General features: G+C 29.7%; 3 protein-coding genes and 1 long non-coding RNA gene across 10 annotated transcripts; 1 reads left to right on the forward strand and 3 right to left on the reverse strand.

Annotated features, from left to right (window-relative positions):
* Positions 1-1,811: 1,811 nt before the first annotated feature.
* On the reverse strand, positions 1,812-2,506 carry LOC149884157 (uncharacterized). The gene is made up of 2 exons (XM_090098707.1): positions 2,211-2,506; positions 1,812-2,061 (listed from the first exon to the last, which is right to left on the reverse strand). The coding sequence occupies exons 1-2, from the start codon at positions 2,504-2,506 to the stop codon at positions 1,812-1,814; spliced, it is 546 nt and encodes a 181-aa protein (XP_089954833.1).
* A 691-nt stretch (positions 2,507-3,197) lies between these two features.
* LOC149884158 (uncharacterized) lies at positions 3,198-3,892 on the reverse strand. The gene is made up of 2 exons (XM_090098708.1): positions 3,597-3,892; positions 3,198-3,447 (listed from the first exon to the last, which is right to left on the reverse strand). Exons 1-2 carry the CDS (start codon positions 3,890-3,892, stop codon positions 3,198-3,200), a joined length of 546 nt encoding a protein of 181 aa, XP_089954834.1.
* Positions 3,893-13,931: 10,039 nt separating this feature from the next.
* On the forward strand, positions 13,932-27,425 carry LOC145185551 (tyrosine-protein phosphatase non-receptor type 11-like). Of its 7 annotated transcripts, XR_016455677.1 has the most exons (19): positions 14,784-14,892; positions 15,330-15,449; positions 16,236-16,424; positions 19,150-19,272; positions 19,917-20,076; positions 20,551-20,664; positions 20,793-20,889; positions 21,310-21,389; positions 22,441-22,572; positions 22,701-22,832; positions 23,032-23,189; positions 23,296-23,363; positions 23,451-23,527; positions 23,853-23,927; positions 24,097-24,215; positions 24,391-24,514; positions 24,594-24,822; positions 26,459-26,547; positions 27,233-27,425. XR_016455677.1 is itself a non-coding variant. In XM_090097898.1 (17 exons), exons 1-17 carry the CDS (start codon positions 14,879-14,881, stop codon positions 24,651-24,653), a joined length of 1,842 nt encoding a protein of 613 aa, XP_089954024.1. In that variant the 5' UTR covers positions 13,932-14,878; the 3' UTR covers positions 24,654-24,936. The 7 variants fall into 7 exon arrangements, 2 of the variants coding, with proteins under 2 accessions (XP_089954024.1, XP_089954025.1); XR_016455676.1 differs by lacking the exon at positions 26,459-26,547; XR_016455680.1 differs by lacking the exons at positions 26,459-26,547; positions 27,233-27,425 and adding an exon at positions 21,546-21,598 and having other exon boundaries at positions 22,047-22,572; positions 24,594-24,936.
* Positions 24,865-27,975, reverse strand: LOC145187110 (uncharacterized). Its single transcript, XR_016455684.1, has 4 exons — positions 27,716-27,975; positions 27,184-27,360; positions 27,054-27,085; positions 24,865-26,860 (listed from the first exon to the last, which is right to left on the reverse strand). It is a non-coding gene; the product is annotated as an uncharacterized LOC145187110 (long non-coding RNA).
* Positions 27,976-27,985: the final 10 nt, after the last annotated feature.

A 27,985-nucleotide genomic window follows, 5' to 3' on the forward strand; every position in this document is an offset into this window, starting at 1 on the left:
TCAGAAATAAGAGTCGACACAATCTAGAAGAAGTTGTGTTCTTCTATCCTCTAGTGTTCTTCTAGCAATTGAAAATGATCGTTCTGATGATGTGCTTGTTGCTGGAAGTGACAACACTGATTGTGCTACCTATGACAAATTCGGATAGAGTCCTATTACACAATATGAAGAAATGTTATAAAGAAATGAAGAAATATGTTCAAATTCCAATATGAAGAAATGTTATCATCAAAATCTGTGCTGTTCCAGTGGCAGTCAACTTCATTGATGGCAGCTTCTTTTTTTTAAACAAACTCATAAAAAAATCACTTGAGTTGTCTTTATGTATTTTCCTCTTTTTTTCAGCTGCCTCAAGAGGTATATTTTGATTCGAGTCTAAGGAGGTTGGTCTAACTAGAGGCATATCATCTATCATGCTTTTTAAACTCTTTAGTGCTTCTTTAACTTCTTCTTCTGCCATTATTTTAGTTATAATTCTTTTAAATTTTGAATCCAAAAGAGTTTCAATCTTATGCATTTCATTTATTAAAAAATGTCAGTTGAAAGATGTTTAGTAGCAGTATCAAATAGTTTTAACACCCCAATAACATCTTTCAATAAAGTCTCTTTCAAATCAATTAATTTTCTTTGAAGTTTTTAATCTTATTCTCTTGCTGACAAAGTTGTTATCTCTTCAATATTTGTTGTTACTGATTGCAACTTATTGAGTCGATAATTCCACCTTGTTGAAAACAAATTACTTAACTGATGTTCATAGCAGCTGAAAGAAATTTTGGGCCACGGGGAAGTTTTCTTAAGGGGCCCTCATTATGATCAATAATATACACAGGATCAAAAGAAACGTGCTCTGGTCATTGAAAATTAAAAATAAAAGTTAATTACAGTATCGGACAAAACATGGTGGACAAACTCAAATTTAGAACAAAAGTTGATCAAATTCTAAAAAGAACTAGTAAAACAATTGTACATATTAATTTTTAAATAGTTCATTATGTTCTTAACAAAATTTAAAACGTTTGAATCATACTAAGAATCACAAAAAAAATTTATAACACATTTTTCTCAACAAACTACATTTTTCCTTGGACAAAACAAGGTGGACAAATCAAAACGAAGCTTTTTTTTATAAGATTTCATTGTCTTTATTCAATTTACCGCATTCTTTTGTTTTCACTTTTATCATAACATTACTCTAAAATAATAAAATACAGTATCGGACAAAACATGGTGGACAAACTCAAATTTAGAACAAAAGTTGATCAAAAACTAAAAAAAACTAGTAAAACAATTGAACATATTATTTTTTATTTAGTTTATTATGTTGTTAACAAAACTTAAAACTTTTGAATCATACTAAAAATCGCTAAAAAAGTTTTAAAACATGTTTTCCCTAACAAACTACATTTTTCTTTGGACAAAACAAGGTGGACATTCAAAAAATCGACTGAAAATTCAAAAAAATACAAAAATTAACTTATTATTTTTCAAAAAACTTCAAAAGTTAACTTAATATTTGGTAGGACCTCCTTTACTTTTAATTACTGCATTCATTCTTCGAGGCAAAGACGCAATTAATGAGTCAACAATTCTCATATCAACCTCTCGCCAGGCCTTCTCGATTTGTTCAAATAATTCCTCACTGGTCTTCACATTTGCACGCTCAATCTTATTGTCAATTTTTTCCCACATATTTTCTATGGGATTCAAGTCAGGGCTTTGTGCAGGCCACTCCATTTTGGTGATATTCTTGTCCTTGAACCATTGTTTTACAATTTTTGAGGTATGTTTGGGATCATTGTCCTGTTGAAAAATCACTTTAGGGGCATCTCCCATTCAGCATGTGGTAACATACCATCTTCCATTATATCTTTGTAAACAAAGCGGTCCATAATTCCATTAATTTTGTGAATAGGACCAGTTCCTAGTGCTGAGAAACATCTCATAGCAGACGTTCCATGCTTAACACTCTTCTTGGTATATTTAGTATTGAATCTGGTGTTCTTTGGTCTCCAGACTCGCTTCTTGCCTTCGCTTCCAAAAAGGTTATATTTTGATTCATCACTAAAAAGTATGTTTTTCCACTAGTCTACAGTCCAATTTTGGTGTGCTTTGGCAAACGCAAGTCTTAGCTTTCTATTTTTAAAGGAAGTTAGCGGTTTCTTGGCAGGCATTCGAGAAAATAATTTTGCTTCGTTAGCTCTTTGTCGCACAGTGCGATTACAGAGATTTGTAGTTCAAGATTTTCGGTTAATTTTGTGGATGACAAAAATGGATCTTTTTTAAGCTCTTTAACAATTATTCGATCTAGTCTTTGTGATGTTTTTCTTGGACGTCCGCCCCGATGGTTTGTTTTATAGCAGTCACGAGATTCAAATGATTTGACAGTTTTGCTTACAGTCGATTTAGCTATATTATATTTTCTACAAATTTGAGCTTGACGTTTTCCGCATTTAAAATCTTTAACAATATGTTCACGTAAAGCACTTCCTAATTTGTCGTAAGCCATTTTAAGTTGCAATTTACCCCATATATCACGAGTTAAATCTATTATTAGTTTAATTGAAAAAATAATTGGCCAGACGTTCCAAAACCTACAGTATCGGACAAAACATGGTGGACAAACTCAAATTTAGAACAAAAGTTGATCAAAAACTAAAAAAAACTAGTAAAACAATTGAACATATTATTTTTTATTTAGTTTATTATGTTGTTAACAAAACTTAAAACTTTTGAATCATACTAAAAATCGCTAAAAAAGTTTTAAAACATGTTTTCCCTAACAAACTACATTTTTCTTTGGACAAAACAAGGTGGACATTCAAAAAATCGACTGAAAATTCAAAAAAATACAAAAATTAACTTATTATTTTTCAAAAAACTTCAAAAGTTAACTTAATATTTGGTAGGACCTCCTTTACTTTTAATTACTGCATTCATTCTTCGAGGCAAAGACGCAATTAATGAGTCAACAATTCTCATATCAACCTCTCGCCAGGCCTTCTCGATTTGTTCAAATAATTCCTCACTGGTCTTCACATTTGCACGCTCAATCTTATTGTCAATTTTTTCCCACATATTTTCTATGGGATTCAAGTCAGGGCTTTGTGCAGGCCACTCCATTTTGGTGATATTCTTGTCCTTGAACCATTGTTTTACAATTTTTGAGGTATGTTTGGGATCATTGTCCTGTTGAAAAATCACTTTAGGGGCATCTCCCATTCAGCATGTGGTAACATACCATCTTCCATTATATCTTTGTAAACAAAGCGGTCCATAATTCCATTAATTTTGTGAATAGGACCAGTTCCTAGTGCTGAGAAACATCTCATAGCAGACGTTCCATGCTTAACACTCTTCTTGGTATATTTAGTATTGAATCTGGTGTTCTTTGGTCTCCAGACTCGCTTCTTGCCTTCGCTTCCAAAAAGGTTATATTTTGATTCATCACTAAAAAGTATGTTTTTCCACTAGTCTACAGTCCAATTTTGGTGTGCTTTGGCAAACGCAAGTCTTAGCTTTCTATTTTTAAAGGAAGTTAGCGGTTTCTTGGCAGGCATTCGAGAAAATAATTTTGCTTCGTTAGCTCTTTGTCGCACAGTGCGATTACAGAGATTTGTAGTTCAAGATTTTCGGTTAATTTTGTGGATGACAAAAATGGATCTTTTTTAAGCTCTTTAACAATTATTCGATCTAGTCTTTGTGATGTTTTTCTTGGACGTCCGCCCCGATGGTTTGTTTTATAGCAGTCACGAGATTCAAATGATTTGACAGTTTTGCTTACAGTCGATTTAGCTATATTATATTTTCTACAAATTTGAGCTTGACGTTTTCCGCATTTAAAATCTTTAACAATATGTTCACGTAAAGCACTTCCTAATTTGTCGTAAGCCATTTTAAGTTGCAATTTACCCCATATATCACGAGTTAAATCTATTATTAGTTTAATTGAAAAAATAATTGGCCAGACGTTCCAAAACCTATTTTATTATTTTAGAGTAATGTTATGATAAAAGTGAAAACAAAAGAATGCGGTAAATTGAATAAAGACAATGAAATCTTATAAAAAAAAGCTTCGTTTTGATTTGTCCACCTTGTTTTGTCCAAGGAAAAATGTAGTTTGTTGAGAAAAATGTGTTATAAATTTTTTTTGTGATTCTTAGTATGATTCAAACGTTTTAAATTTTGTTAAGAACATAATGAACTATTTAAAAATTAATATGTACAATTGTTTTACTAGTTCTTTTTAGAATTTGATCAACTTTTGTTCTAAATTTGAGTTTGTCCACCATGTTTTGTCCGATACTGTAAAAGGTTGTATTTAGAAAAGACGAAAAAATTTGCTTTAATAGTGATGTTTGATACCTTTATTTTTACCTATATAGTTGTAAACAGGCCTCAAAAAAGTTATCAAGGTGACATTACTTTGACCGTCAAAATACTCCAAAACCTATGCCTTTACTATTCCATTTACATGTATTTAAGGTGCTCTAAAACAATATGTATAAAAATTAGCAAAATCCGACACATGGAGTGACATTAACCTGCTGATTTGACATGGGATGACCCTAAAAAGTGGGTTATGACCTTATGTGCCACTTTCTGTTATGACCTTATGTGCCACTTTCTGTTATGACCTTATGTGCCACTTTCTGTTATGACCTTATGTGCCACTTTCTGTTATGACCTTATGTGCCACTTTCTGTTATGACCTTATGTACCACTTTCTGTTATAACCTTATGTGCCACTTTCTGTTATGACCTTATGTGCCACTTTCTGTTATGACATCTAAACGACATTTGGTTCAGTTAAAGGCAATTTTGTGCATGAGATTTAATTGTTAGCTTTACTAAAAGTTATTTGACTACACAAATCGTTTGATTCTTCAGTTTGCCGATTGCGAACTTTATCCAAAACTCCAGAAGCATCATTTTGGCCATTGTGGGTGACGAAGAACAGCTAGAAGTTCTTCAATGCAGAAATGTCATTTTCTAGTTGTTCCATTTTATCTTTCAACCAGACTGCAATTTTCCTACTAAAGCATCGTTTTTCAAATGAAAAACATTTGAGCATCAATTTCTTGCTTTCAGACGGTTCCAAGGCAACAGCGTAGTGCCCGGTCTGTGAAAGATATTTGTCATCGGAACAGAATATCCTGCCTCTGTGATTTATGGTCAAACCATATACCTTCTTCTTAAGCTCGTTTTCAGCTTTTCTGCCATGACAGACTTCAAATCAGACTCTCAAATCTGAACTTGGTGAATACATTTCATTGTTCGCAACAATTAGCTACAACCAGTATTCTTCATGAGTTGAAGAAGAACTTTCCACACTCGTCCATAACAAATGAAAAACTTACATTTGATTGTTGGTTGCAGATTTTTTTTATCTAAAGGATCTGTCAAAAATACCCGCGCCTTAAAAAAGTTGTTAAGTGCGGGTAATTTTAACGAATACATGAAAACATGACATAAATTTTTTCTACTTGTAGGAAAAGTTTATATTTAAATGTTCTGCTGATCTCCATCATTTAATGACAAAGAGCTCTTGACAATGAAGTAGCAAAATAAGAGGTCACAGAGTTGATGCTTGGGGTGGGATAGTAACTGATATTCTTTCATTTTTTGTCAGATACAGACTCTTAGTGAGATACTTGCCAACAAGACATCACGCAATTTTTTTTTTACCCGAAAGGATATCGGATCCCGATAAGAGCAAAAATAAAAACTTGATTTTTCTAGCGGGTTGGCTCGGATTCCGTTTTTTATGATGACATTCAGTAATCTCATCCGTAGCTACAATGATTTAGCTTTCAGTCGTTTTAGGTTTTTAGATTGACGAACGTACGTAATGTATCTCTTAAACTTTCCAATTATTTACAATGGGTTTTTCTGTTGTAGGGCTTGTTCAAGTCATACGCAAAAGTGACATTTGCATAATTACCAAAAAAATTGTCATGCAGAATGGACTATCATCAAGTCTCTTTCTTGCAAATTTAACTTCGTTTGAACTTTTAATCATAAAATTAATTTTATATTTCAAACAAGCAGATTGACTTTTTTAGCAACTTTTTTTTTATATGATCATGCTTATTTATGCGACAAATGTTTTGAGGACCCTCCTATGTAAATTCAATGATAAAATAGCTTTGAGTAACTCAAGCTTTCCAATTGGTTTTTATAATAAATAAAGGGTCCTCAAAATCAGTGCTACAACCAATATGGCGGTAGATAAAATTGTGATCCTTCAAAGAAAATAATTTTTTTAAATTAAGTAAAAAATTAAGTTTGTTCTAAATAATAGGTGAATATTAATTACAAATACTAATATAAATATAGCCACAATCACAGCCGAAAATATTTGTAAAATTTTTTTTAATGCTGATATATAACTGGGATAATTATCATATTGGGGTCTGGGAACAAAATGTGTTATTTTTTTTTTGTAAACTTCAATTAGTTCTGTTATTGTTTGAAAATGAATTTATTTTAACCAATTATGCTCCATTGCTATTGACAACGTTTTTTGGAGTAAAGCCATGATGCCATCGGAGAAGAACTTCTATGGTTTCTGGTTGAAAAACTAAACCTATTCCATTGAAAGAATTCTGCAGAGATTGGATTAGGTCATCAGGTCACAGGGCACTATGTCTGGATTTTACGGTTGGTGCAACAAAATTTACCATCAAAGTTCTTGTAATTTTTGACGGGTCATCAAAGAAGTATATGTTCGGGCGTTTTCATGAGAGAATGCAACACCGTTCCTCTTATTCAATTCCATTTTTCATCACCGGTTATGACACGTTTCAGAAATGGCTCGATTTCATTACGTTTCAGCGGATGTTTTTTACGCTCAACTCATGAGGAATCCGTACAATAAACTTCTTTATGTACCTAGCTTTCTGTAAATGGTTTAAAATGGTTTTGTGGTCAGCGCATAGATCCAATATTGACACTGCTGATATGCCTATCTTGTCGGACTTTTCAAGACTTCATTCAGCTTTTTTACTTTCATTAAAATTATCCGAGCAAATCATTTCCGCACAGCAGATTTTGATAAAGTTCCTTCACTGTAAACAGCACAAACTTTTTCTCAAGCGTGGGCTCACAAGCCTATTCTTCTCTTTGTTGCAATAATACACGTTGTTTTTTTTTTGTAAGAAATCAAGCAAATGGGGCTAGTACTAGAAAGTTTTTTATTTTAAGGGCACTTTTTTAGAACTCTAGTATTAAAAGTTTCTTAAGAGTTTCTTAACTTTCAGATTATCAAGAGGGAAAAAGTAAAATGCAATTTGAAAACTTGTTAACAAGTAAGAGAAAATATTTAGAGCGAATAATTATAGCAAACTTAAGCAATAATTAAGCAAACTATACAAGGTTAATTGTTCGAACGGATGGTAAGAAGTTATTAATCCGGGATAACAGTTAGATTTACGATTTGGTATTTTATTATAGCGCTTTTCAAATCGAGAACGGTCTAAAGTTTATTAAAAAATGATTTATATATTAAACGGAGGTTGTTTTAATTTTTGACTTAAACAAATTAATAAAAAACTTTAATGGACATACCTTTTTTATTAAGTTATAAAGTACTTCATTTTTTAAATATTTTCTTTTGTTAATTTAAAAAAAATAAAAGTTATTATTTCTTAGAGAACAAATTCCGGACTTCCATTTCAATTACACCCTTAGTAAAGTTTTAGTCAAATTCTTTTGATATTTATCAGGAGGAGAAGACTACAGTTAACAACAAGCATATATTAAAATATATCAATGGACATCCCCAATTGTTTTATACAAAGCTGTGTATCTTTTTAATTACTTGCATTTTGAACAATATAAAAAGAAAGTAAGGGTTTTAAACACTAAAAATTAAATTCGGACTTACGTTTGTACATACACTAAGCCGTCTTACCTCATATATGCGTTTCTCAATGAGGAAGGGGGGGGGGGATGCTAAAATTTAACATTTTTGGGAAGGGGTTAAAATTGCGACTTATCCAAAAAAATTCCTGTACAGGCCCCTGCTTCTAGCACAAGCATTGGGTAGTTAAGAACTAAAAGGTACATAAGTTATATTGCAAATGCTAATTATTTTAAATTTGAGATTTCTGCACAAGTAAACAAATACTTTTTCTTCACTACTATTAAACAAACTAAATTGAAACAAACTAAAATTAAAACTCCTACTTAGTTTTACTGAGAATCTGTATTTTATCATATGTGCCCATAATTATGAAAGTGGTCTAAGTCAAAATTAAAAAAAAAATGAATTTATCACTTATTTCACACGACATGATTTTAAACTAAATATATTCAATGTAATTTTTACGATATCGTCAAAAATGAACCTTTAAAAAGTAGTTGTAATTACAACGTTATACGGAATTTTTAATTTATTCAAATGCGAATCATTAAATATCTCGAAATAAGAAATATGACTTAGACCACTTTCATAATTATGGGCTCATATTTATTCTAAAAAACGAAAAGCAGAAAGTTAACATACAACAAGCTATTGTAAGAATATGTTTTGTTAAATAAAAAAATATTTATACTTGAAGTTTATGTAATTATGTAATATTCCGTTATTTTTATGAAAAAAATCTTATGCTAAACAAAAAAATAGATTTTTATTTGAAACTTATCAATATTTGAGCTTAAGATATAAAATTTGATTATCATTAGTTTCTTAATTTTCATATAGCCGTTCGTTGTATCCGCCGCCTTCTTGAGAGGCCAAAACTGGCTTCGAAAAATTTTGCGTTTATATGAATAAACGAGCTGGCCCGGATAGCGATCCGGGCTAGTTTGTTTATTCATATTAACGCAAAATAAAATTATTAAAATTATGGCGACCATTCAAAACATATAAAAACTCAGAGAAAAAGAAGAAATCATTTATTTCCAGTGACAAGGAGAAATTAAGACAAAGGAGGAAGTTGACTGACTTTAAAAAACACCGTTTAAAAAATCGAAAGTTGTGAGAAGGATCAGTATAAAAAGATTAAAAGGTAAAAAATATGTTTTTATTAGAAGAAAGAAAAAATACTTAGTATCTAATCTAATGTTAATTTTTGATTATAGAAAGTAACTTCTAAAAACGTGATCTTTTGAATGCAAAAAGATTTTTTTTTTTTCTTGATTAAAAAAAAAGTAAAGAAAAAAGAAAAAGTACTTAAAAAATTAAGTTGAAATAAGGACAACGTCGAGATCTCGGTAAACTTTCCATATAAAGAGGCCCTAACTCTAAATTTTCACCAGTCAACAAAAAAATCTATTAAAATGGCTGCCCACAGTTTAAAAACAGAACTTCTGTTAAATTAATTAACTTTTGTAAACTCTTCGTTGGATGAAGGATGCCAACTGAGAAGCTAACCCACTCTTTCTTGCAGCCGTAACCCCCCACACTTAGGTCAGTTCGGTTGTAGCTGGATTAAAGTTATTAAATATTCAATTCCTTTTTTGTTTGAGATTCAAGAGGAGAGAGCAATTCAAAACAGAGGTTTTTGAATGGTCGCCAAATTAAGTTGAAATAAGGACAACGTCGAGATCTCGGTAAACTTTCCATATAAAGAGGCCCTAACTCTAAATTTTCACCAGTCAACAAAAAAATCTATTAAAATGGCTGCCCACAGTTTAAAAACAGAACCTCTGATCACGTGGTATTAGTTTAAACTTTTATAGCATTTGTTTAATAAGACTGTACTTCAGGATAAAGTAACTACTTCACGCGTTGACAAATTACTAAACAAATTACACCAAGGTAAAGGAAATTAGTTGTCGGCACGAACAGATTTTCATCATTTTTTCAAGATAAATATTTGTAAATTTGGGAACTTTTTTCGTGTAAACAAAATCTGTCAATGATAAAATAGATCTGTATGGATAATTTTAAAATGACTAAAAAAAGTATAGCGAAGTATAAAAAAGCTTAAATTAAATTTTTTATTAAGATCTGGTTTCATTCAACTCCTTGGTCCTTCATTCACCAGCCTTAATTTTGTGTATTTTTTTAGTATTTTTTCCGACATGTCGCCATTTTTTGCCTCGGCTACTTTATAAGCTCCATAATTTATATTCCTTAATGCATTATTTTTTTAGTAGGTGTATTTTCTTATAGGCTTTTTTATAATTCATTTGATAAAGCATAACCTTTTAAAAAGTTATTCAAATTTATAATTATCTTGCTAAATGCGGTCAGATATTTCATGTTTTCGCTTTTCATATTTCATATATTATTTCAATTGTCATAATAAGCTCATAATAACCCATTTGTTTTTGTCAAATAAAAATTAGTTTATATATAGCTGGTAAATCATATTATGTTAATATTAAATACTTAGTTATTCTTGCGGTTTGCCATAAATTGACTTTGCTAAATTCTTTAAAACTGTGACAAATTATTTTTTTCTTTATTGTATTTACATTCATTTTATGTATAAGTTATTTATCCTTTACTGTATATATTTCTGTTGTTAAACATAAAAATAGAAAATTCTATAATATTCATAAACTGGATGTCTACAGCAATATAATAGATGGAGTAATTCCCTAGACATGAAACCATTGTGCTCTAGGTAGCTACAAAACAATTTGATTTTTGTATTATTTATTTTATCTCAAGTTATACATGTACTAAGGTAGTCAAGCAAATGATCTCAATTTCTTTTCATTGTCCGCGTTATTTCTTAAGGTATTAAGAATGTCTATCTATATAAAATTAAGCTTAAAACTTGGTTCTTTTGCTGTTATCTTTAATAAATGAGAGGAAGTTGAAATGACTGGTTAGACGAGTCCAAAAATTTTCGTTAAATCCGACAGACTTTAATATAATTTAATTTCTATTGCTTAAAACAAAAGATTTCTAACTATGCGCAACGAGCATGGTTCGCAAAAAAAACAATAGGTTGCACGTCCATTTCTTATATGTCCATGGTAAAATGCAACATGATAAAAAAAAAATTATTTAGAATTTTTAAAAAAACACTAATGTGTCTTGTGGTTCATGTATTTATTTTTTATGAACTATCTACTACTGAAACATTGTAATTCGCATCCTTTTAAACATATATAATTCCACTATTTTATTTCAGATCCTGCAAGTCGATAACGAAAATAAAGAGAAGAAATTTCAAGAAAAGAGGAATGCTCAGGCAGAGGCTGATAAGTCCAGTACCAAAAGAAGATATTTTGGTCCTATTAATAAAAACAAAAGAGAAGATAACCTCCCACATGATGCATCATCAAGTCACCAAACAAAAATGGACGACTTTACTGAAACAATAAAGTGGCCTTCACAAAGTGCTCAACAGTTGGAATTTGATACCATCCTAACCCTTTCACTAGTTCTCTCTAACCTCCCGTTTCACGTTATTGAAACTGATGGCTTCAAAATGCTGCTGAATTATCTTTGTCCACAAGCCAACCTAAAAAGTCCAACCACCTTATCCAAATTCAAGCTACCAATGATTTATCGCAATCTAAGACGTGATGTAAAAATGCAAATTGAGAGAGACATTGCGAAATGGCAGCTTTCACTACAGATGGATGGACTGCAAGAAATGGTGATCCCTTCGTCTCCCTTACATTGCATTATGTTACCAAAGACTTTGAACTCAAAAACTTATCTTTGGATTACCAAAACTTTATTGGGAGACATACAGGGGTTTTGCTTGCACAAGGAATAGACCACATGATTTCTCAATTTCCTGGTCTTCAGAGGGAAGACCTTTACAAAGTGGGTGTTACTGATGCTGCAGCCAACATGAAGAAAGCAATCACGGAAAGCAAAGAGATCAGTGATCATCTAACCTGTGCCGATCATCTGCTCAACACTTGTTTAACAAAGGCTGTAGAAAAATCAGAAGGAATCAATGGTATAATTAAGAAATGTAAAGGACTTGCTCAAAGGACCCACCAAAGTTCATTAGACTGGCAGGACATCAAGAAAGCGTGCGTGGAAGCAAATATAGAACCAGTCAAGATCATTCAGCCAATTGTAACAAGATGGAATTCTAACTTTATGATGCTTAAGTCAATCCTCAGATTGAAGGCTGGTTTACTGGTTGCTCTAGAAACTCTAAACAAACCAGATCTTCAAAGTTTGATTCCAGATGAGTTAGAGTTTATTAGTATTTACAACATTTTACCATTTCTGGCAGAATATAAGCGATGCTCTGATTCCTGGTCTTCTGAAAATCTAGTGACTATGCATAAAGTTCAAAAAGACATATTAAATCTCCACTTGCTTTGCAAAAGAACCATAAATGACATTGAAGAGCGTGACCCTCAAGTTGCAGAGTGCCTACACAACTTCATGAAAGAATTTGAGAAGGGTTTACCTAATTATGGCGTTGGAGTCAAATACTATAATGTGGGTTCACTTCTGCACCCATATTATAGAGGATATACACTCAAAAATATTGCAAACAGTGAGGAAGGGAGGGAAGCCGCCATCAAGGAATTGGTTGACAATCACCCAACCACAATCCAGTTCTGCGAGTCATTGGTTGATGATCATACTTCGCTAGAAACATCAGATCTTGACGAAACTATGGATCCAGTGGACCTTGAGTTTTTGAAAGACAGGAGGCAGGTTTCAGCGCATCGCCCTGGGACTTCACAGCCTAGCCAATCAAAGCTCAAGCCACCCTTGATGCTTGAATTTGAAAAGTATCAGACTATGGCCTTACCTGAAAGGGATGTGGATGCTTTAGAATGGTGGAAGCAAAATAAAAATGAGTTACCTTTGCTAGCTGGTCTGGCTAGAAGTTACTTGGCTATACCTGTGACTTCTGCTTCATCAGAAAAAATGTTTTCAGTAGGAGGTAGGACAGTTACTGATTTTAGACATAATGTAAAACCAGAAAACACTAGCATGTTAGTTTTTGTGAGTCAAAATTACGCAAGGGTTCCTTCTAACCTCAACGATTGGGAAAAAACTTGCGAAGAAGAGCCGTATGAATTACCACATGTCACACCACCAACTAAGAAGACTCACCAACAGGGAAAATCACATAGTCAAACTGAAACTAAAAAAAGAGGTGCACTTGAAAAGGCTTCTCCAACTTTATCAGATACTCAAACTGGTCCTGAACCTAATAAGCAACAACAGCTACAGTTAGATACTCAAGAGAGTCAAAGGACTCTAGCTCAACAAGAAGGGTATGAAGTGACTCAAGGTAAAGACCAAACTCAAAGTGTCCCTTTGTTTATTCCAATGACACTCCAGCACAATCAAAGTAGAATCAAAAAAGCAAAATTAGGTAATATAATGAAGTCGAATTGGAAGGGGAATGAGAAAAAAAAGTACAGAGCATCTGAGCTTGCAAACATTTTATTAGAGACAGATGATGATATATCTGATGATTAATTTTTTATCAATAACTTGTTTGTTTAAAACTGTAAATATAACATTTACTAATAGAAATACAAAAAGCAATTTAAAGTATCTTTTTTTAGTTTTTCGGTAATCAGCAAAAAAAGAGGTAATTTGTGATAAAATGCGGTAAATCGTGATAAAAAGCGGTAAAAAGTGATAAAAACGGTAAAAAGTGATAAATGCGGTAAAAAGTGATAAATGCGGTAAAATTGCGTATTACGCATTTTTACGCAAAATTACCGCGGTAATTACGCATTATTACGCATTTTTACGCTTTTTACGCAGATTTACGCATTTTTACGCAAATTTACGCAAATTTACGCATTTTACGCAAATTTACGCATTTTTACGCATTTTACGCAAATTTACGCATTTTTACGCATTTTTACCGACGGTGCGGAACGCCGATGCTTAGTTTAATGAAATGTTTTTTAAATGTAAACCACAATCTCTACCAGCATTAAAACCATTATGGTAATCACACAATCGAATTTATTTGTAAGAACATTTAACATGGAACTGACCGCTAATAAAATCTGATCATTAAGAATTATGGCCTTCTTATAAACGGTCAAGCATTTAGTATATTCTCCATAGAACTTCAATGAAATATATAAAAATTTTCTTTTAAGCATAAAAATATTTCAATTAACGACGAGATATTCCAATCTTTGATGATCTGGTTTTTAATGTTTTTTTTTTTTTGTTTTTTTTTTATGAGACGGATTTTACAAGTGTAGTCAACAACGGTATTTTAAAAATAATATGAAATTTAGTTTTAAATCTTTTAATACTCCGACCGAATTTTCAAATGCACTCTCAGTAGTACCAAAAAGATAATTTCAAATTAAAAGTTAAGAATGAAAAGAAATTGATTTTTATAAGCTTTAGCTTGCCTTTTGCTTATTGTTAGTTTTAAAGCAAAGAAATCGCTTGGACTAAGAGTCCTCCTTGCAGTACACATACGAGCTCATGTGCATTTTCATCAAACTGAACGCAAAAAGCGACTAACTATTAGAAATACTTATATAATTTGTTGTATTTTATTATGATGTAGGTAAAATTTTAAGAAATTTGTCCTAAACCTGTTTTTTCCCCCATAAACAAGGAGGTACACATCTTGAGGAATCTTTGGTACACAATCTATATCATTGTGAAATTAGAATATCTGCCATCCTAACTGATTAATTATAAAATAGTACAATATATTTAACTATTTTAACTTGCATAAATATACTACATAATCAAATTTGTTTCTCTGCCTAATATCATAAAATTTACAGAAATTTAATTACATTTCTCACAGTAAAATGTGTATTGCATGATACTCAATGTATGTATGTATGTATGTATGTATGTATGTATGTATGTATGTATGTATGTATGTATGTATGTATGTATTAAATGCCATGTTTTTTAATTTTATAGACAGATCAATATTTTAATCCAAGAAATAGAGATGAAGTTGTGTTTTTACCTTATATAACCCACTGAAAAATGACTTCAAGAAGGTAAAAGCAGTTCTGAATAACTATGAAACTCAAAAGTTCAATTGTTTAATTTAGATATTATAAAATGTGATAATATAAAATATGATGACACAACTGTTTTTTATAGTTTTTAGTTTATTGAAATTTCTTAAATATGTACCACAAAAGAATAATGGTTTTTTTTTTTTATTTTTGTTTGATTATATTATTAACTATAGTTAATCTCATATTTGGGACTATTATTCAACTATACATAATATAAAGTAAATATAAAATAAAAATTAGTATTTTATTCTTGTCATTATGTCATTCTAAAGTTATTTGTATCAATAGCAACAGTTATTCTAACTTATTATGTGACATCTAAATAATACTGCAAGACCTTTTTTTTAAAAAAAAAAAAAAAATTTTAAAATTTTTTATATGCATTAAGTGGCTCCTTTTTTAATTTATTTAAGATGGTTCCACCACCACATTGATGGGCAAGAGGCAGAGCAACTCTTGATGGACCGTGGTACTAATGGAAGTTTCTTATGTAGACCTAGCAGTTCAAAAAAGGACTTTACTCTTTCTGTTAGGTTAGTATTTCAATGTTAACTACAATCCATCGTTTGGTTGTAATAAATGAAATGGATAAAATGGTAAAGTGAGGAATCTTTGAAATTGTAGTTGTTTTATTTTATATTTTTTTAAATATACTTTCAAATAAATCAGTTTATCATGTCAATATACTTAAGCCTTAAAAAAATTGTTTTAGTCATTTTGTTTGTTGATATTTTTACAATACAACAATGTAATAAACAGGGTAACACCAGTGCTTATATTATTGAGCAATCAATGGTTAGCAGCTGTGGTGATGGAATGGTTGAACACTAGAGCACAAGTTTCAGTTGTCATCCTGATCAGAAAACTTTTTTTTATTATAGTATTTTTTAAAACAAACAAATACTCTATAAATAAAAAAAATGTGGATGTTAATGATTAATATATTTTCTTTAACGATTGTTTTCATTAAATATGGTCAAAACTATTGATCACATTTTTTGAAGATTGAATTATATATACCATTTCTTCATTGATAATGGTGTAAAAGTAAATCACACTTTTTTGAACAATCATTTTAAATGAATAGTTCTATTGTTCTCCATATAATATGAAGCATATTTGTGTTAAGTATTTGAATTGCAAATGAATGATCAACTATATAACTTGTAACCATCCTAAATATAGCCTTCACCATCATATATTAAGTTTTATTGATTGTGATTACCAGTGAATTTTATATTGTTTTTCAGTTCCTTCATTCTTTAATTAAACTTTTTATTGTGAAGCTTGTTTTGCTTTTTATGTCTTTAAATGTTTAGACGCAATGACAGAGTAACTCATATTAAAATTCAGAACAATGGAGAATATTATGACCTCTATGGAGGTGTTCAATTTTCAACATTATCTGACCTTATACAATATTATATGGAGCATGATCTACATGAGAAAAATGGGGAGTTAATTGAACTTAAATATCCTATGAATTCAAAAGACCCAACTTCAGAAAGGCATGTATATCTTTATTTAATGAGAATTTTATATTTTTATACTTATATTTTGCTCTATGTGATATAAACATGTTCATATACAAACAAATTAGAAACTTGTTTGAATCTTTGATTAATACTGTTATTTATGTAAAATATATGTGAAAGCAAGCCAATCTAAACAAAATTATCTCTCCACTAAAATCTAAATTACTTAAACTACTTAAAATTTAAATATACATGAATTAAGAAAAAATGTTTTGAACAAACTTTCCACTTAAAAAAAGTACCTAGTTATTACTAATGCAATCAAAGAAAACTGTTAAACAACTAAACAACTAGTTCTTATATTCAAAAATATTTTCTAGAATACTTGACAATCACATGTTTACATTTTTATCTCAATTTTTCCATATTACACTCTGCAGTTGTTTAACAAAACACATTTCAATGCCTTAACTTGCGAATTGGCTGACTCCACTATTGACCCAAAATTATTCTTTGATGTCATTGAAAACATGAGGTTGCCTTCTACAGTATGAAAAATTTAAAAAACTCCTAGTTTTCAAAATTACTGAGAAAATTGTGTGCACATAAATTGGGCAACTCCCATATTTTTTACATTTTTTAATTTTCAAATTAGATAACTCCAAAAAACTATTAAATAGGTTTGTGATCAATATATTTTTTCATACTTTTCAGCTAATTCCGTATGCAAAATGAAAAAGCACCAAATAGAATTTTGGAATATGGGTGTTTTAAATATTTTATTTTTTATTGACTTTTTTTTCATTTTTTTAAAACTGTATGAAATGCAGCCAATTTGCAGATTAAGCCATCGGTTTGTTATTTGAGCCTCCATACATATTTGAGTTACAATCTTTCAAATTTATGTTTATAATCCTTGTATGAGTGTACATAGCTGGTTTTGTTGAATTGTTGCAGATTCTACATAGTTTATTTTGTACTTTTTTTACTTGTAAAAACAATTCTATAAAGTATTCTAGTATGTTTTCATAGTAACCACAGTTGTAAATTTATTGACCTAAAAAAAATCTTCAATAGATTTTATAACTTTGAGTGCACTGGATGTCAGTATACAAAAAAAAGAATAATTGAACAAAAATCTCATCTTTTATTTTTATGACCAAAATATTTGTACTAATTAGTTAATATGTTGACAAAATATGCTGTCCAAAATAATCAACAAATATTCTATCAGATTCAAATTCGAACTTTGAAATGGCCATTGCAAAACATTGAGGCTATTTCTATCAAAGTATAGTTTTGCTTTCTGGACTCTATCCAATGAGAAGAGGTTTTATTTTGACTTATCTAACCACAAAACCTTTTTCCAATACGATATTGGCTTTTTTTTGTGTAATTTTTTGCAATCCTCAATTGACATTTCATTCGTTTTGTAACTAAAGGTTTTTTTCAAGCTACTCTACCTCTATAATCTATTAATTAGTTTAAATTTTGAATCAAAATTTCCTAATGATGATTCAATTATACAGCATTTTTAGATTATTTATAAATATAAAGTGTATACAAGGTTAATTTTATGATGTTCTAAGGTAAACAAAATTGGAACTATAAGAAGTAATAAAAATTGTTTCAATACAAAAAGCATTAAATATTTTTGTTAGATTTATGTCAAAATGTAAGATGACTTTAGGTTTAATGTTTGTTTTTTCCCAGTTGGAATCCTGAATTGTTCAATCTTTTTCTGCATAGTTATCATTTAGCATACTCACAACAGCATCAAATAGGTAGGATGACATCAAGGATGAAAATTTAATTAGAGATTTTGATAATGGGCAAATGAACTACATCTTTAAAAGAACTTGATTGAATCAATCCAAAAGTTCTGTTTCACACTCAGCAAGGTCTTTTGCAGTAACCTCCACTGTGCATGGATTGCACTAGAATATGGCTGGAGACTGATAATAATATTTGTTAATTTCCAATCAAAATGTTTTCAGTTCAAAAATTCAAGGAGTTGTTTGACATTGTGCTAATTTTCTTAAAGGTAAAATGGTAACTAGAAATTGAGGCTACACTGCAGAATCTTTAGCTATAGGGTTGATAAGAAGATGTTTTGATTGCTTTAACAATTCTAAACCTTACTTTTAAGAAGCACAGTCATCATGGATGAATGAAGAAAGACGAATGAAGCCGCTATGGATGTTTCTGATGTCAAAAATTTGTTCAAAAAGGCAAAGAAAGTCTTTACAATTAATAACAAATTTATCTTTTGAAGTGGCTTTTAAGTGCTTTGCTTAATTAATGAAATTTAAAATTTAATTTCTATTCAAAAATTTGACCTGTTGCTGCTTGTTTAAGAGTTAATGCCATTTTTATGCTAAAACTTGATGGCCCAGTGTAATTTTACACATTTACAACGCTTCATTCTTAATCACTACCGTGTTCATTATTCATTAAAAAAAGCAATCAACATTTAAAGAGCAACCTGAGTGATTATAATTTTAGTTTTACTGATTAGTTGAATTACTCCACATGCTTGTTTACTTTAAATAACAAATGCTTCTTTCTTAGCATTCATTTTTCAAAATATTTATTTACAAATCTGTTATCATCATTTCCTCTATCTTCATTTGCTTCAAAAATAAATTTAATAAATTTTTTTTTCATTTACAATCACAAATTAGATTCCATTTTTAAAACCTAACTAAATGTTCTTTATTAATTTTTCTTTTTCTTACATTTGGTTTGTAATTTACAGGTGGTTTCATGGTCATATGTCTGGAAAAGATGCAGAAAGATTGTTACTAGATAAAGGTAAGAATGGCAGCTACCTTGTGAGAGAAAGTACAAGACAACCTGGAGATTATGCTCTAACTATACGGTAAAATTAATTAAGAATTGTATGAATATATTAATTTTTACTTACCTGTTTACTTTATTATTTTTATTAAAGATATTAATCATTTAATTCAGAAGTCTGCTAATTAAAAACTAAAACATGGTCCTAAATAAAATAGAGTCTAAAGTTTAAGCCCATTATCATTAAAAGAAACAAACACTAAAGCCTATTTTACATTACTGATGCAAATAAAGCAAAAAAATAATCAAAGTTTTGGTTATTACATTTGTGTGAGTAAGTAATGAATCAAAGGAATTTATTGCTTTTCATTTTTAAACAAAATGTATAACATGATCTTTAAATTAGTAGTATATTTAAACAGATGGTTTGATGATCATGATAAAGCCATAAGAGAGAAAAAGTTTTGAAACATTTTTAAATGTTTTTACAGAAATTTTTAACAAGAAAATTTCAAATTTTTTTGTTAAAGATTTCTGTAAAATATTTGAAAATGTTTGTTTTCTTTTTTTTTTTTTTTTTCATTTTCAAAAATGTAAAACCTTTATAAAAATAAATATTCTATGATTTCAGCACTTCATAAAGCACACAAGTTCAATTTCCTTATTGCCATAATTAAATCTTTTTTCTAGTAGCATATACTATTCAGCTTCATCATTATTTTATAGGTCAGATGAGAGTGTGATACATGTTATGATCAGGAATGTTAATGAGGAATACGATGTAGGTGGTGGAAAAAAGTTCAGTACAATAACTGACCTTGTTGATTATTATAAACAAAATCCAATGGTGGAAAGTAAATTTGGAACTGTTGTCCACCTTAAGCAGGTATGTCAATTATTGAGAAATATTTTGTAATCTATTAAAGGTGGCTGGTAGAAGCTTTACAAAATTATGTTTATGTAAAAATGTATACATCAATATTGTTGCTATGTATAGTGTGTGTATATATATATATATATATATACATATATATATACATATATATATATATATATATACATATATATATACATATGTATATATATGTATATATATATACATATATATATATATATATATATACACACACACACACACACACACACACACACACACACACACACACACACACACACACACACATAAAAGAAAAAACTAATAATAAAAATATAAAATGACTATACATAACAACAATATTGATGTATACATTTTTACATAAACATAATTTTGTAAAGCTTCTACCAGCCACCTTTATCTTTTACATATATATACATATGTATATACATTTTTACATATATATATATATATATCTTTTTCAAGCCATTCAATGCTACAAAAATTACAGCATCAGCAATTGGTGATCGTGTTGTTGAACTTCAGAAAGATGCTAATACCATAATACAAGGCAAAGATGGATTCTGGGAAGAGTTTGAAGTATTCTAGCATCTATTTCTAATGCATAGTTTCAAATTTTTTCTTTACAAATAAGTCTACAGTAACAAAAATGTTCAGCAGGTTGCACCAGGGCTTTTTTTGAATTGTATTTTTACAATAAATTTTAGCAACTGCAACAACAAGAGTGTAAACACCTCTACAGTCGAACAGTTGGACTGAGTGCAGAAAATAAACACAAAAATAGATTTAAAAATATTGTTCCTTGTAGGTAGCAATTTTATTTAGAAGATATTGATTTGAATAAGCATCCTGGGCATACATTTAGTTATTTAAAATTTACCCTCTTTTTTTGAGGCATATAAAAGGTGAGGGGTACTTATTACAGTTCTTTTAATATTGAACTAACATTTAAAATAAAACTTGTGTTAAGTTAAGTTAGTTAAGCATAATCCATTTCATACCTGAACTTTCAGGATCAAAGAAGTTCCTATGCTTGATTTTATAGCTTGTTATTTCAATAAATTTCCCTTTTGGGATGAGTGCTTAATTCAAGTTTTATTTTTTACCCTGGGCACTTTTTTCAGTGTTAATACAAGCTGGGTGCTTATTTGAATTTTTATGGTAAATCTTGTTTTTATCTTTATTTTGAAAAGTAATTGTCTAAAAAAAATCTTTTTTTCTTAGTTGATCATACTCGGGTTATACTGTTGGGTGGAAATTCTGATGACCCAAATGATAATTATATCAATGCTTCATATATTGATGTGAGTAAACCCTTACTTTACACTTAATCTATGATCATTAAATTTTTTTGTTGAGTTCAAAAGGACTTTTTTTATTATTTTTTTTTTTTTTCTTTATTATGGTAAAATCTTAATCATTTTCAATTTTGATTTTTCTTCTGATTTTTCAAACTTGAGGATGTACTGTCTTGGAAAGCTGTTTTATGAGGTCAAGATCCATTTTTTTTGAGGTACAGTTTTATCTTATTGCAATGTTGATGGAGAGTTTTTTTTGATTGCCAGCCCTTTCATAGACCATTCTTTTCAGAATAGCCCAAAAATCAGCATTCAGGTATGTTTGGTATCAGCTCAACAAAGTCTTCATTAAGGTACAAAACCATACTATTTGAGTATTGTGATGTTGCTAGGTTGGGCCACAAGATGTATTTGTTATCAGTTTTCAAACTTAAATACAACTCATTGTTGAGGATGCATGATTTCTCTTGAAGTTTTTGATAAACTCTATTGCAGCAAATATTGTTTCCACAAATTTGCAGTAGAGTCTTTTTCTTTTTGGTCAAATGTTATTCCTCTTGTATTCTCAGTTATACATTTTCAACATTTTGATTAGAAGCAAATGAATCTTCAAGCTGCTTGCCTGGTCAAAACTGCATGTATATGGTTGAACATTTTTTTTAGGTACTTGACATTCTTTTCATCCATTATTTTGGCTACCTGACTCCTATGCTGGATTCTCTGGTGTATAGATTCATTCTCAGCTATTTGGATTGTGGTAGCAATGATGTGATGATTTTGATGGTTTTGATAATGAGGGACATAACCAATAGGATTTAAATGCTGTCAGGCATGATCAATGGCTGGATTTTTTTTTTGTCTTTATTGTATACTTCTTGTTGAAAAACTAAGAAATCTCTAAGGGGAAGAAATAAGACAAAAAATAATGATTAATGAACCTCTGTGAAATTTATTTGTTTATATTTAAAATAAACAAACGCTTTCGAGCAAAATTTGCAAACATTTTTGTTCCCTTTTTGTTATCAACAATCTGTTGTTTATTTAATTTGATTTTAAGGGAGAGACTGAACATGAATACATTGCAACACAAGGCTGTCTCCCTGAAACCATTTATGATTTTTGGAGAATGATTTATCAAGAAAATAGTAGAGTTATTCTCATGGTTACCCGAGAAATTGAAAAAGGCAAGGTATAAAATAAAAATAGGTTTATGGCTAACTTGACTATTTATTTAGTTAAGCTGAATATAAAACCAGAAATACTTCCTAACAAAAATGATTCCATTATAGTTTTTTAATCCTAGTTTATAATATTTAGAGTCGGTGTGCAAAGTACTGGCCGGATGTCAATTGCAAAATACAGTTTAATAAGTTTCATATCAGTAGTATTGAAGAGTTGGAAACTCCACATTTTATATATAGAGAATTGAAATTAACATCTGAAGATGAGGTTTGACAACTCCTTGTTTTCTAAAATTTACTCTGATTGACTTTTAGTTGATGTTTTCTGTTGTGTGCAAATAATTAAAAAAAAAAAAAATTTTCTTAAATTTTATTATTTAATGTCTGTTTTCTTTGGTAAGCATCTCTTAATTGTGAATATTTTAATTGTGAACAACAAAAATGCTTCAATAATTTTGATTTTTAAGCCTGAAGAAGAACCACATACTATATACCATTATCAATATATTGGGTGGCCTGAGCATGGGATACCATCAAATGTTGGTTCTGTCATAGGAATACTACATGATATGAATCTAAAACAGAAATACAGCAACTATCCAGGGCCTATAGTTATTCATTGCAGGCAAATTAACTTTGCTTTTTAGTAATGAAAGACATTTACTAAATAGTGTTGTAGTATACTTTAAAATGGACTGTTCTATTAAGCTGGTTAAATTTTATTTTGATAGTTCTGGAGTTGGACGTACCGGGGCATTTATTGTAATTGACATCTTGGTAAAAATTCTTCAGAAACAAGGTAAATTTTCATTTTGTTTGTTGGAAATTTAAAAAAATTCCTTTCCTTTAACAATTTTTCTAAATTTTTTTTTGTAATACTATTAAGGTATGGACTGTGAAATAGACATTCAAAAAACTGTGCAGTTTGTTCGTTCACAAAGACCTGGAATGGTGCAGTTAGAGGTTTAGTTGTTTACTAACCCCCCCCCCTCTTCTAAACTAAACTAGTAAAATGTTTTAAAACGGGAAAATAATAAAATGACATATAATGAAAATAGTAATAAATAATAAAAAATAAATAATACCAAAAAAAATTTAATTGACAAGAAGTATCGACAATTTTTATTTGTTTTTCAAAATCATTTTGCTTCACATATACCTCTATTGAAATAATTCGCTTCTTATACATTTACCGAATAAATAACTGTAAAAGTTAATAAAATTGATATTATTTATATTAAAATATAAAAACATCTATTTTTAGTATATTAATATTTATCTGTTCAAGGCTCAATACAAATTTATATACTTGGCTATTGCTCATTACGTTGAGATGGAACACAAACTACGATCCGTTTCACCAGTAAGTTTTTTTATGTAAATGTATAATTTTTATGTTACTGTTAGGGTTGGTGTTGAAGCCTCTGTTGCTTTTTGCTAATAGTTTTTATTTGTTTAATTTTTCATTAATAGTTTTAGAGTTTTGTTGTAATAACATTCATGGTTCTAAGATTGTTTTCGTCATTTTGTAGCAAGAGTTAAACAGGAAATCAGCAAATTCACCTAAAAGATTAAACAAAGATTCCGATGATTCTCCGACAAGTTTTTCGCAAATAAAAGTTTTAGAAAATAACTCTGTAAATTCTCAAAGGTTTCCTTTTTTACTTTTTTTTTTTTTTTTTTTGCCATTTGTAAAATATTTGATGCTTAAAAAAAAAAAAATGTTTTAAATTCGTATTTATTTCTGTAATTTTTTAGGAGGTTTATTTCTGGAGGTTTATTTAAGAGGTTTATTTTTTAGGAGGTTTATTTCTGTAATTTTTTAGGAGGTTTCCTACACCACCAGTTATGAAGGCTGCAATTGTTGATACGGCTCCTCCAATTCCTGAAAGAAAGCCGAAGCCTGTATCAAATAACTATTCTCTAAAACCAGAATCCTATCCGAGTGAGGTAATTCTTATCGGAAAAATCTATTCTGAAAATTAATAAAAAAATTTTTTTTCGAAATCTTGCTGTTTTTGCATTTTAGGAGGAAATAACTCAGTTTTCTTCTCCGCCTCAAGTTCCTACAAGAAAAAAAGTTTCATAACTCGTCATCTTTCAAGTTTTATAAATTTTTCTCAATCAACTAGAGGATACAACTTTTCTCATTTTTTAAGTAGCGAAAAATAAAAAGTGAATGCTCCAATTATTGCGTGAAATTTCACCCTCTGCTTTACTGAATTTTATTTTGTACTACCAATTTAAGTTTGGTTAGCGTAAGTTTTTTTTGTTCGAATTTGTTTATTACAACTAGTGCATTTTATATTTTTTGTAAGATTGTTGTTAATATTTCTAGAAGAAGCCTGCAGAAAATAAATTCAGTACTTCTACGTTGAATCATCTGTCACTAACAAATTTTAAATATTTTTTGTAATATCTAGTCTCGATGAGAACCCCGTAAGGAGACACGCAATGACTTGAAATTTTTATTTAAAAGTTAACTAAACTTTTAGAGTACCATTTTTTAAGAGGATAATTTTAAAAAATACTTATGCGACTTTTGTCATTCAAGTCAAGTTTATATGCATACCTAAATTTAAAAAAAAATGTCGTTTGAAGTAGGCAACTATTTTAACTAATTTCACTATTTGATTTTACAAATAACATTCTTATAGTGCGGAACTTTAGTCCACTTTACAAAAAAAAATGGTCATAACCTAACCAGTTCTGATGGGGATTTCAAACAAAAAACAGTTTACAAAATACTAGAGCTAGTTAAAATGTAATTTCAACAGAGGATATCGAGACCGTTTGTGTATATTTTTATATTTTATACTTTTAGTAAAGTAAATTTTAAAAAAAGGAAATCAAAGTTGGTGGAATAAAAAAAAGTGCCTCAAAATTGTTTTTGGTTTGTAAATTTTTCTTACCGTTTTTCTGTAAGATTTCTCTATCTGCAGTTAATTGGAAAATAATACATCATTAATAAACCTTGTAAGTAATGTTTATGAATCTTTTGAGAAAGGAAAATTCCCAATGGAAACATTTATCGACCTATCAAAAGCATTTGATACTGTTGATCGTAACATTAACTAAAGTATTTTAAAAGTAAAAATCTAGGAAAAGATTAGTTCAAATTCTAAATAAAAGCCGAAAGTGTGTAGTTACTAATGAATGACATCTTTAAAGCTGCTTAAATAGAAAATGCAGTGTGCCTCAACGTTCCATTGCTTGTCTCTTCTATTTATAATTAGCATTAATGACCTTCCAAAAGTTTCCAGCGTTTCTAGCCAAACGTTGGAACGTAAAAACTTTGCGGCGTGACACATTAATGAAAATAAACACTGGCTGAATGTGAACCAATGTGGTTTGTTAAAAAAATTAGGCGAGTCGATACTAGGGACTTATTGATGCAAAGAAAATTACTTTGTTTATTTTGATTTTTTAAATTTCTATCTGAGTTCATCTCGGTCACAGTTAGCCTTAACTAAATTAAGGTTTTCTGAATTGTGTCCAAATTAATTTCAACGTTTTCTGATAGAGTCTAGTTTACTGATCACTATGTATATAGTCCACCAAATCAGAAAACTCTTGCTAAGTAATTATGGCGTTTTAAAGATTTTTTCGCGCCTTTTGTTTCGTGCCTTTTATTTTGCGCCTTTTTCTGCAAGTGTTTTGCACCATTTTTTGGTCCGCCATGTTTTCATTCAAAATTTTATTGTAAAAGTTACAGACAATTTATAGGAAATGAATAATACAGATGGTATTGTGTTATATTACATAGTTTAAGAGTGGATAATCACATAATCGGAATGTTTTAAATCATCAAAATATTCACAAATATAAAATTAAAAACAATTTCTTCTTGAATTGAATCACTAAAAAATATCAACATTTAGATATATAATTTAGATAAATAATGGGAGAAGATAACTATCCAAATCAGAGACACAGTATTTCAGCCCAGGTTCTACAGCGTTTCTTCTTTTTTCAACAACTCTGTAATTATCAATTTTTTATATAATAGATTTTACTCCAAATATTGCATCATTTTATTGTGTAGAATTAAATTTGCATTAGTATTGTGATTTTACCTTATCATATCAGCAAATTTTATCACGTGATGGTTACTTAAGGAAAGAGAATTCTGGATATAAAAAAGATTTTTGTGAGTAAAATTTGTTGTTTTTGGAGTATTCTCAGATCTAATTGATAGTTTCAGTTTACTACCTCCTGACTTCAATGAAATGGTGTTACTACCTTCACTACATAGCTTTTCTTTAATAACGTGAGAAGCCATTTGTTCCTTGACATCTAAATAAGTTACAAAACTATGGAGACTAAATGAAAAAGGTTTCGACAACTTTACATTGTTAAAAAGGTTATAGGTTCAAAAGCTTACAAAGGTTTTTTTAAATTAAAATTATCATTTTTGATTTATTATTCTTAACACTTCTTTCACTTATCTCTCTATTAGTAACTCAGATTAATACGGTTTTTCTAATACCTTGATATCCGGATGCAGCTGATATGTTATTTCTGAAAAAAAAAAATTACTTTTACGAACTTGTTTTCTATAGAACATGGTATACAACCTTTCACAGTCAAATAATCAAAGTTATAAAAACGTTTTCTACCTTAGCGTTGTTGCATTGCATTTATGATACAATTCTCTTTTAACTTTAGTCAGACAAGAACTTCACCGCGGACTACTAGCTGACGTTTTAAAACTCTTTATACCAGATTTCTTCTTGGGTATCCTTCCCTGCATTCTTGCGATTTTGCAAATTTCACAAAAGCAAGTTTTTAGTTTTCTGAAATTGTAAAAAATTATAACTTTATATTTCTTTACAACAGATATACAAATAAAATAACATTTTACCCATTTCGTGTTTTAGTCGGGATAGTCATCTTTGACCAGTCAATGTCAAAATTAATTTTCTGCCTAAGATTAACAACATTTGTTGTTTCAACTATACCCCTACACCTTAAAAAGATAAAGATATGATAGTACCAAGAAAAATGAGATTTGATTCATTTAACAAATCTTATTTCTTTGAGTTCAAGGTATCCAATTTTTCAGTTATGTGAATGGTTTTACGTTTATGATATATATACTTTTTGTATAGATTTATTTAGTTAAAAATCAGTATAATTAAGTATACCAACCTTGGACACAATCCAGTAGGGTATCGATCATCAGCAATGTTATAATCCGAAAAAAAGCTCTGAAATTTAGAAATTATATGGCTTTGGCTGTTTATTTTCATAACATTTTCGACCACAAAAAAGACTTTTTCTCTATGCTTTTGATCTAAAATAGTCTGAGGATGAGATTTACCGATTCTTAACATTTTTTTAAAAAAAATTTGTTCTATGATTGTCTTTTGCAATCAAATTTGTGGCAGAAAAAATGGTGGATTTAAAATGGTTGTAAAA

This window comes from Hydra viridissima, unplaced genomic scaffold, assembly GCF_058129835.1.
Source record: "Hydra viridissima isolate aposymbiotic clone 2 unplaced genomic scaffold, HvirCarnegie_v1 scaffold_9, whole genome shotgun sequence".
NCBI lineage: Eukaryota > Metazoa > Cnidaria > Hydrozoa > Anthoathecata > Hydridae > Hydra > Hydra viridissima.

Bases quoted from the DNA above. Each gene is read 5' to 3' on its own strand.
- LOC149884158 (XM_090098708.1), bottom strand. From the start codon at position 3,892: ATGGCTTACGACAAATTAGGAAGTGCTTTACGTGAACATATTGTTAAA. The intron at 3,448-3,596 runs GTGCGACAAAGA...CATACTTTTTAG, and splicing joins CAAATCTCTGTAATCGCACT to TGATGAATCAAAATATAACC.
- LOC149884157 (XM_090098707.1), bottom strand. From the start codon at position 2,506: ATGGCTTACGACAAATTAGGAAGTGCTTTACGTGAACATATTGTTAAA. The intron at 2,062-2,210 runs GTGCGACAAAGA...CATACTTTTTAG, and splicing joins CAAATCTCTGTAATCGCACT to TGATGAATCAAAATATAACC.
- LOC145185551 (XM_090097898.1), top strand. The intron at 15,450-16,235 runs GTTAGTATTTCA...TTAAATGTTTAG, and splicing joins GACTTTACTCTTTCTGTTAG to ACGCAATGACAGAGTAACTC. The intron at 19,273-19,916 runs GTAAAATTAATT...ATTATTTTATAG, and splicing joins GATTATGCTCTAACTATACG to GTCAGATGAGAGTGTGATAC.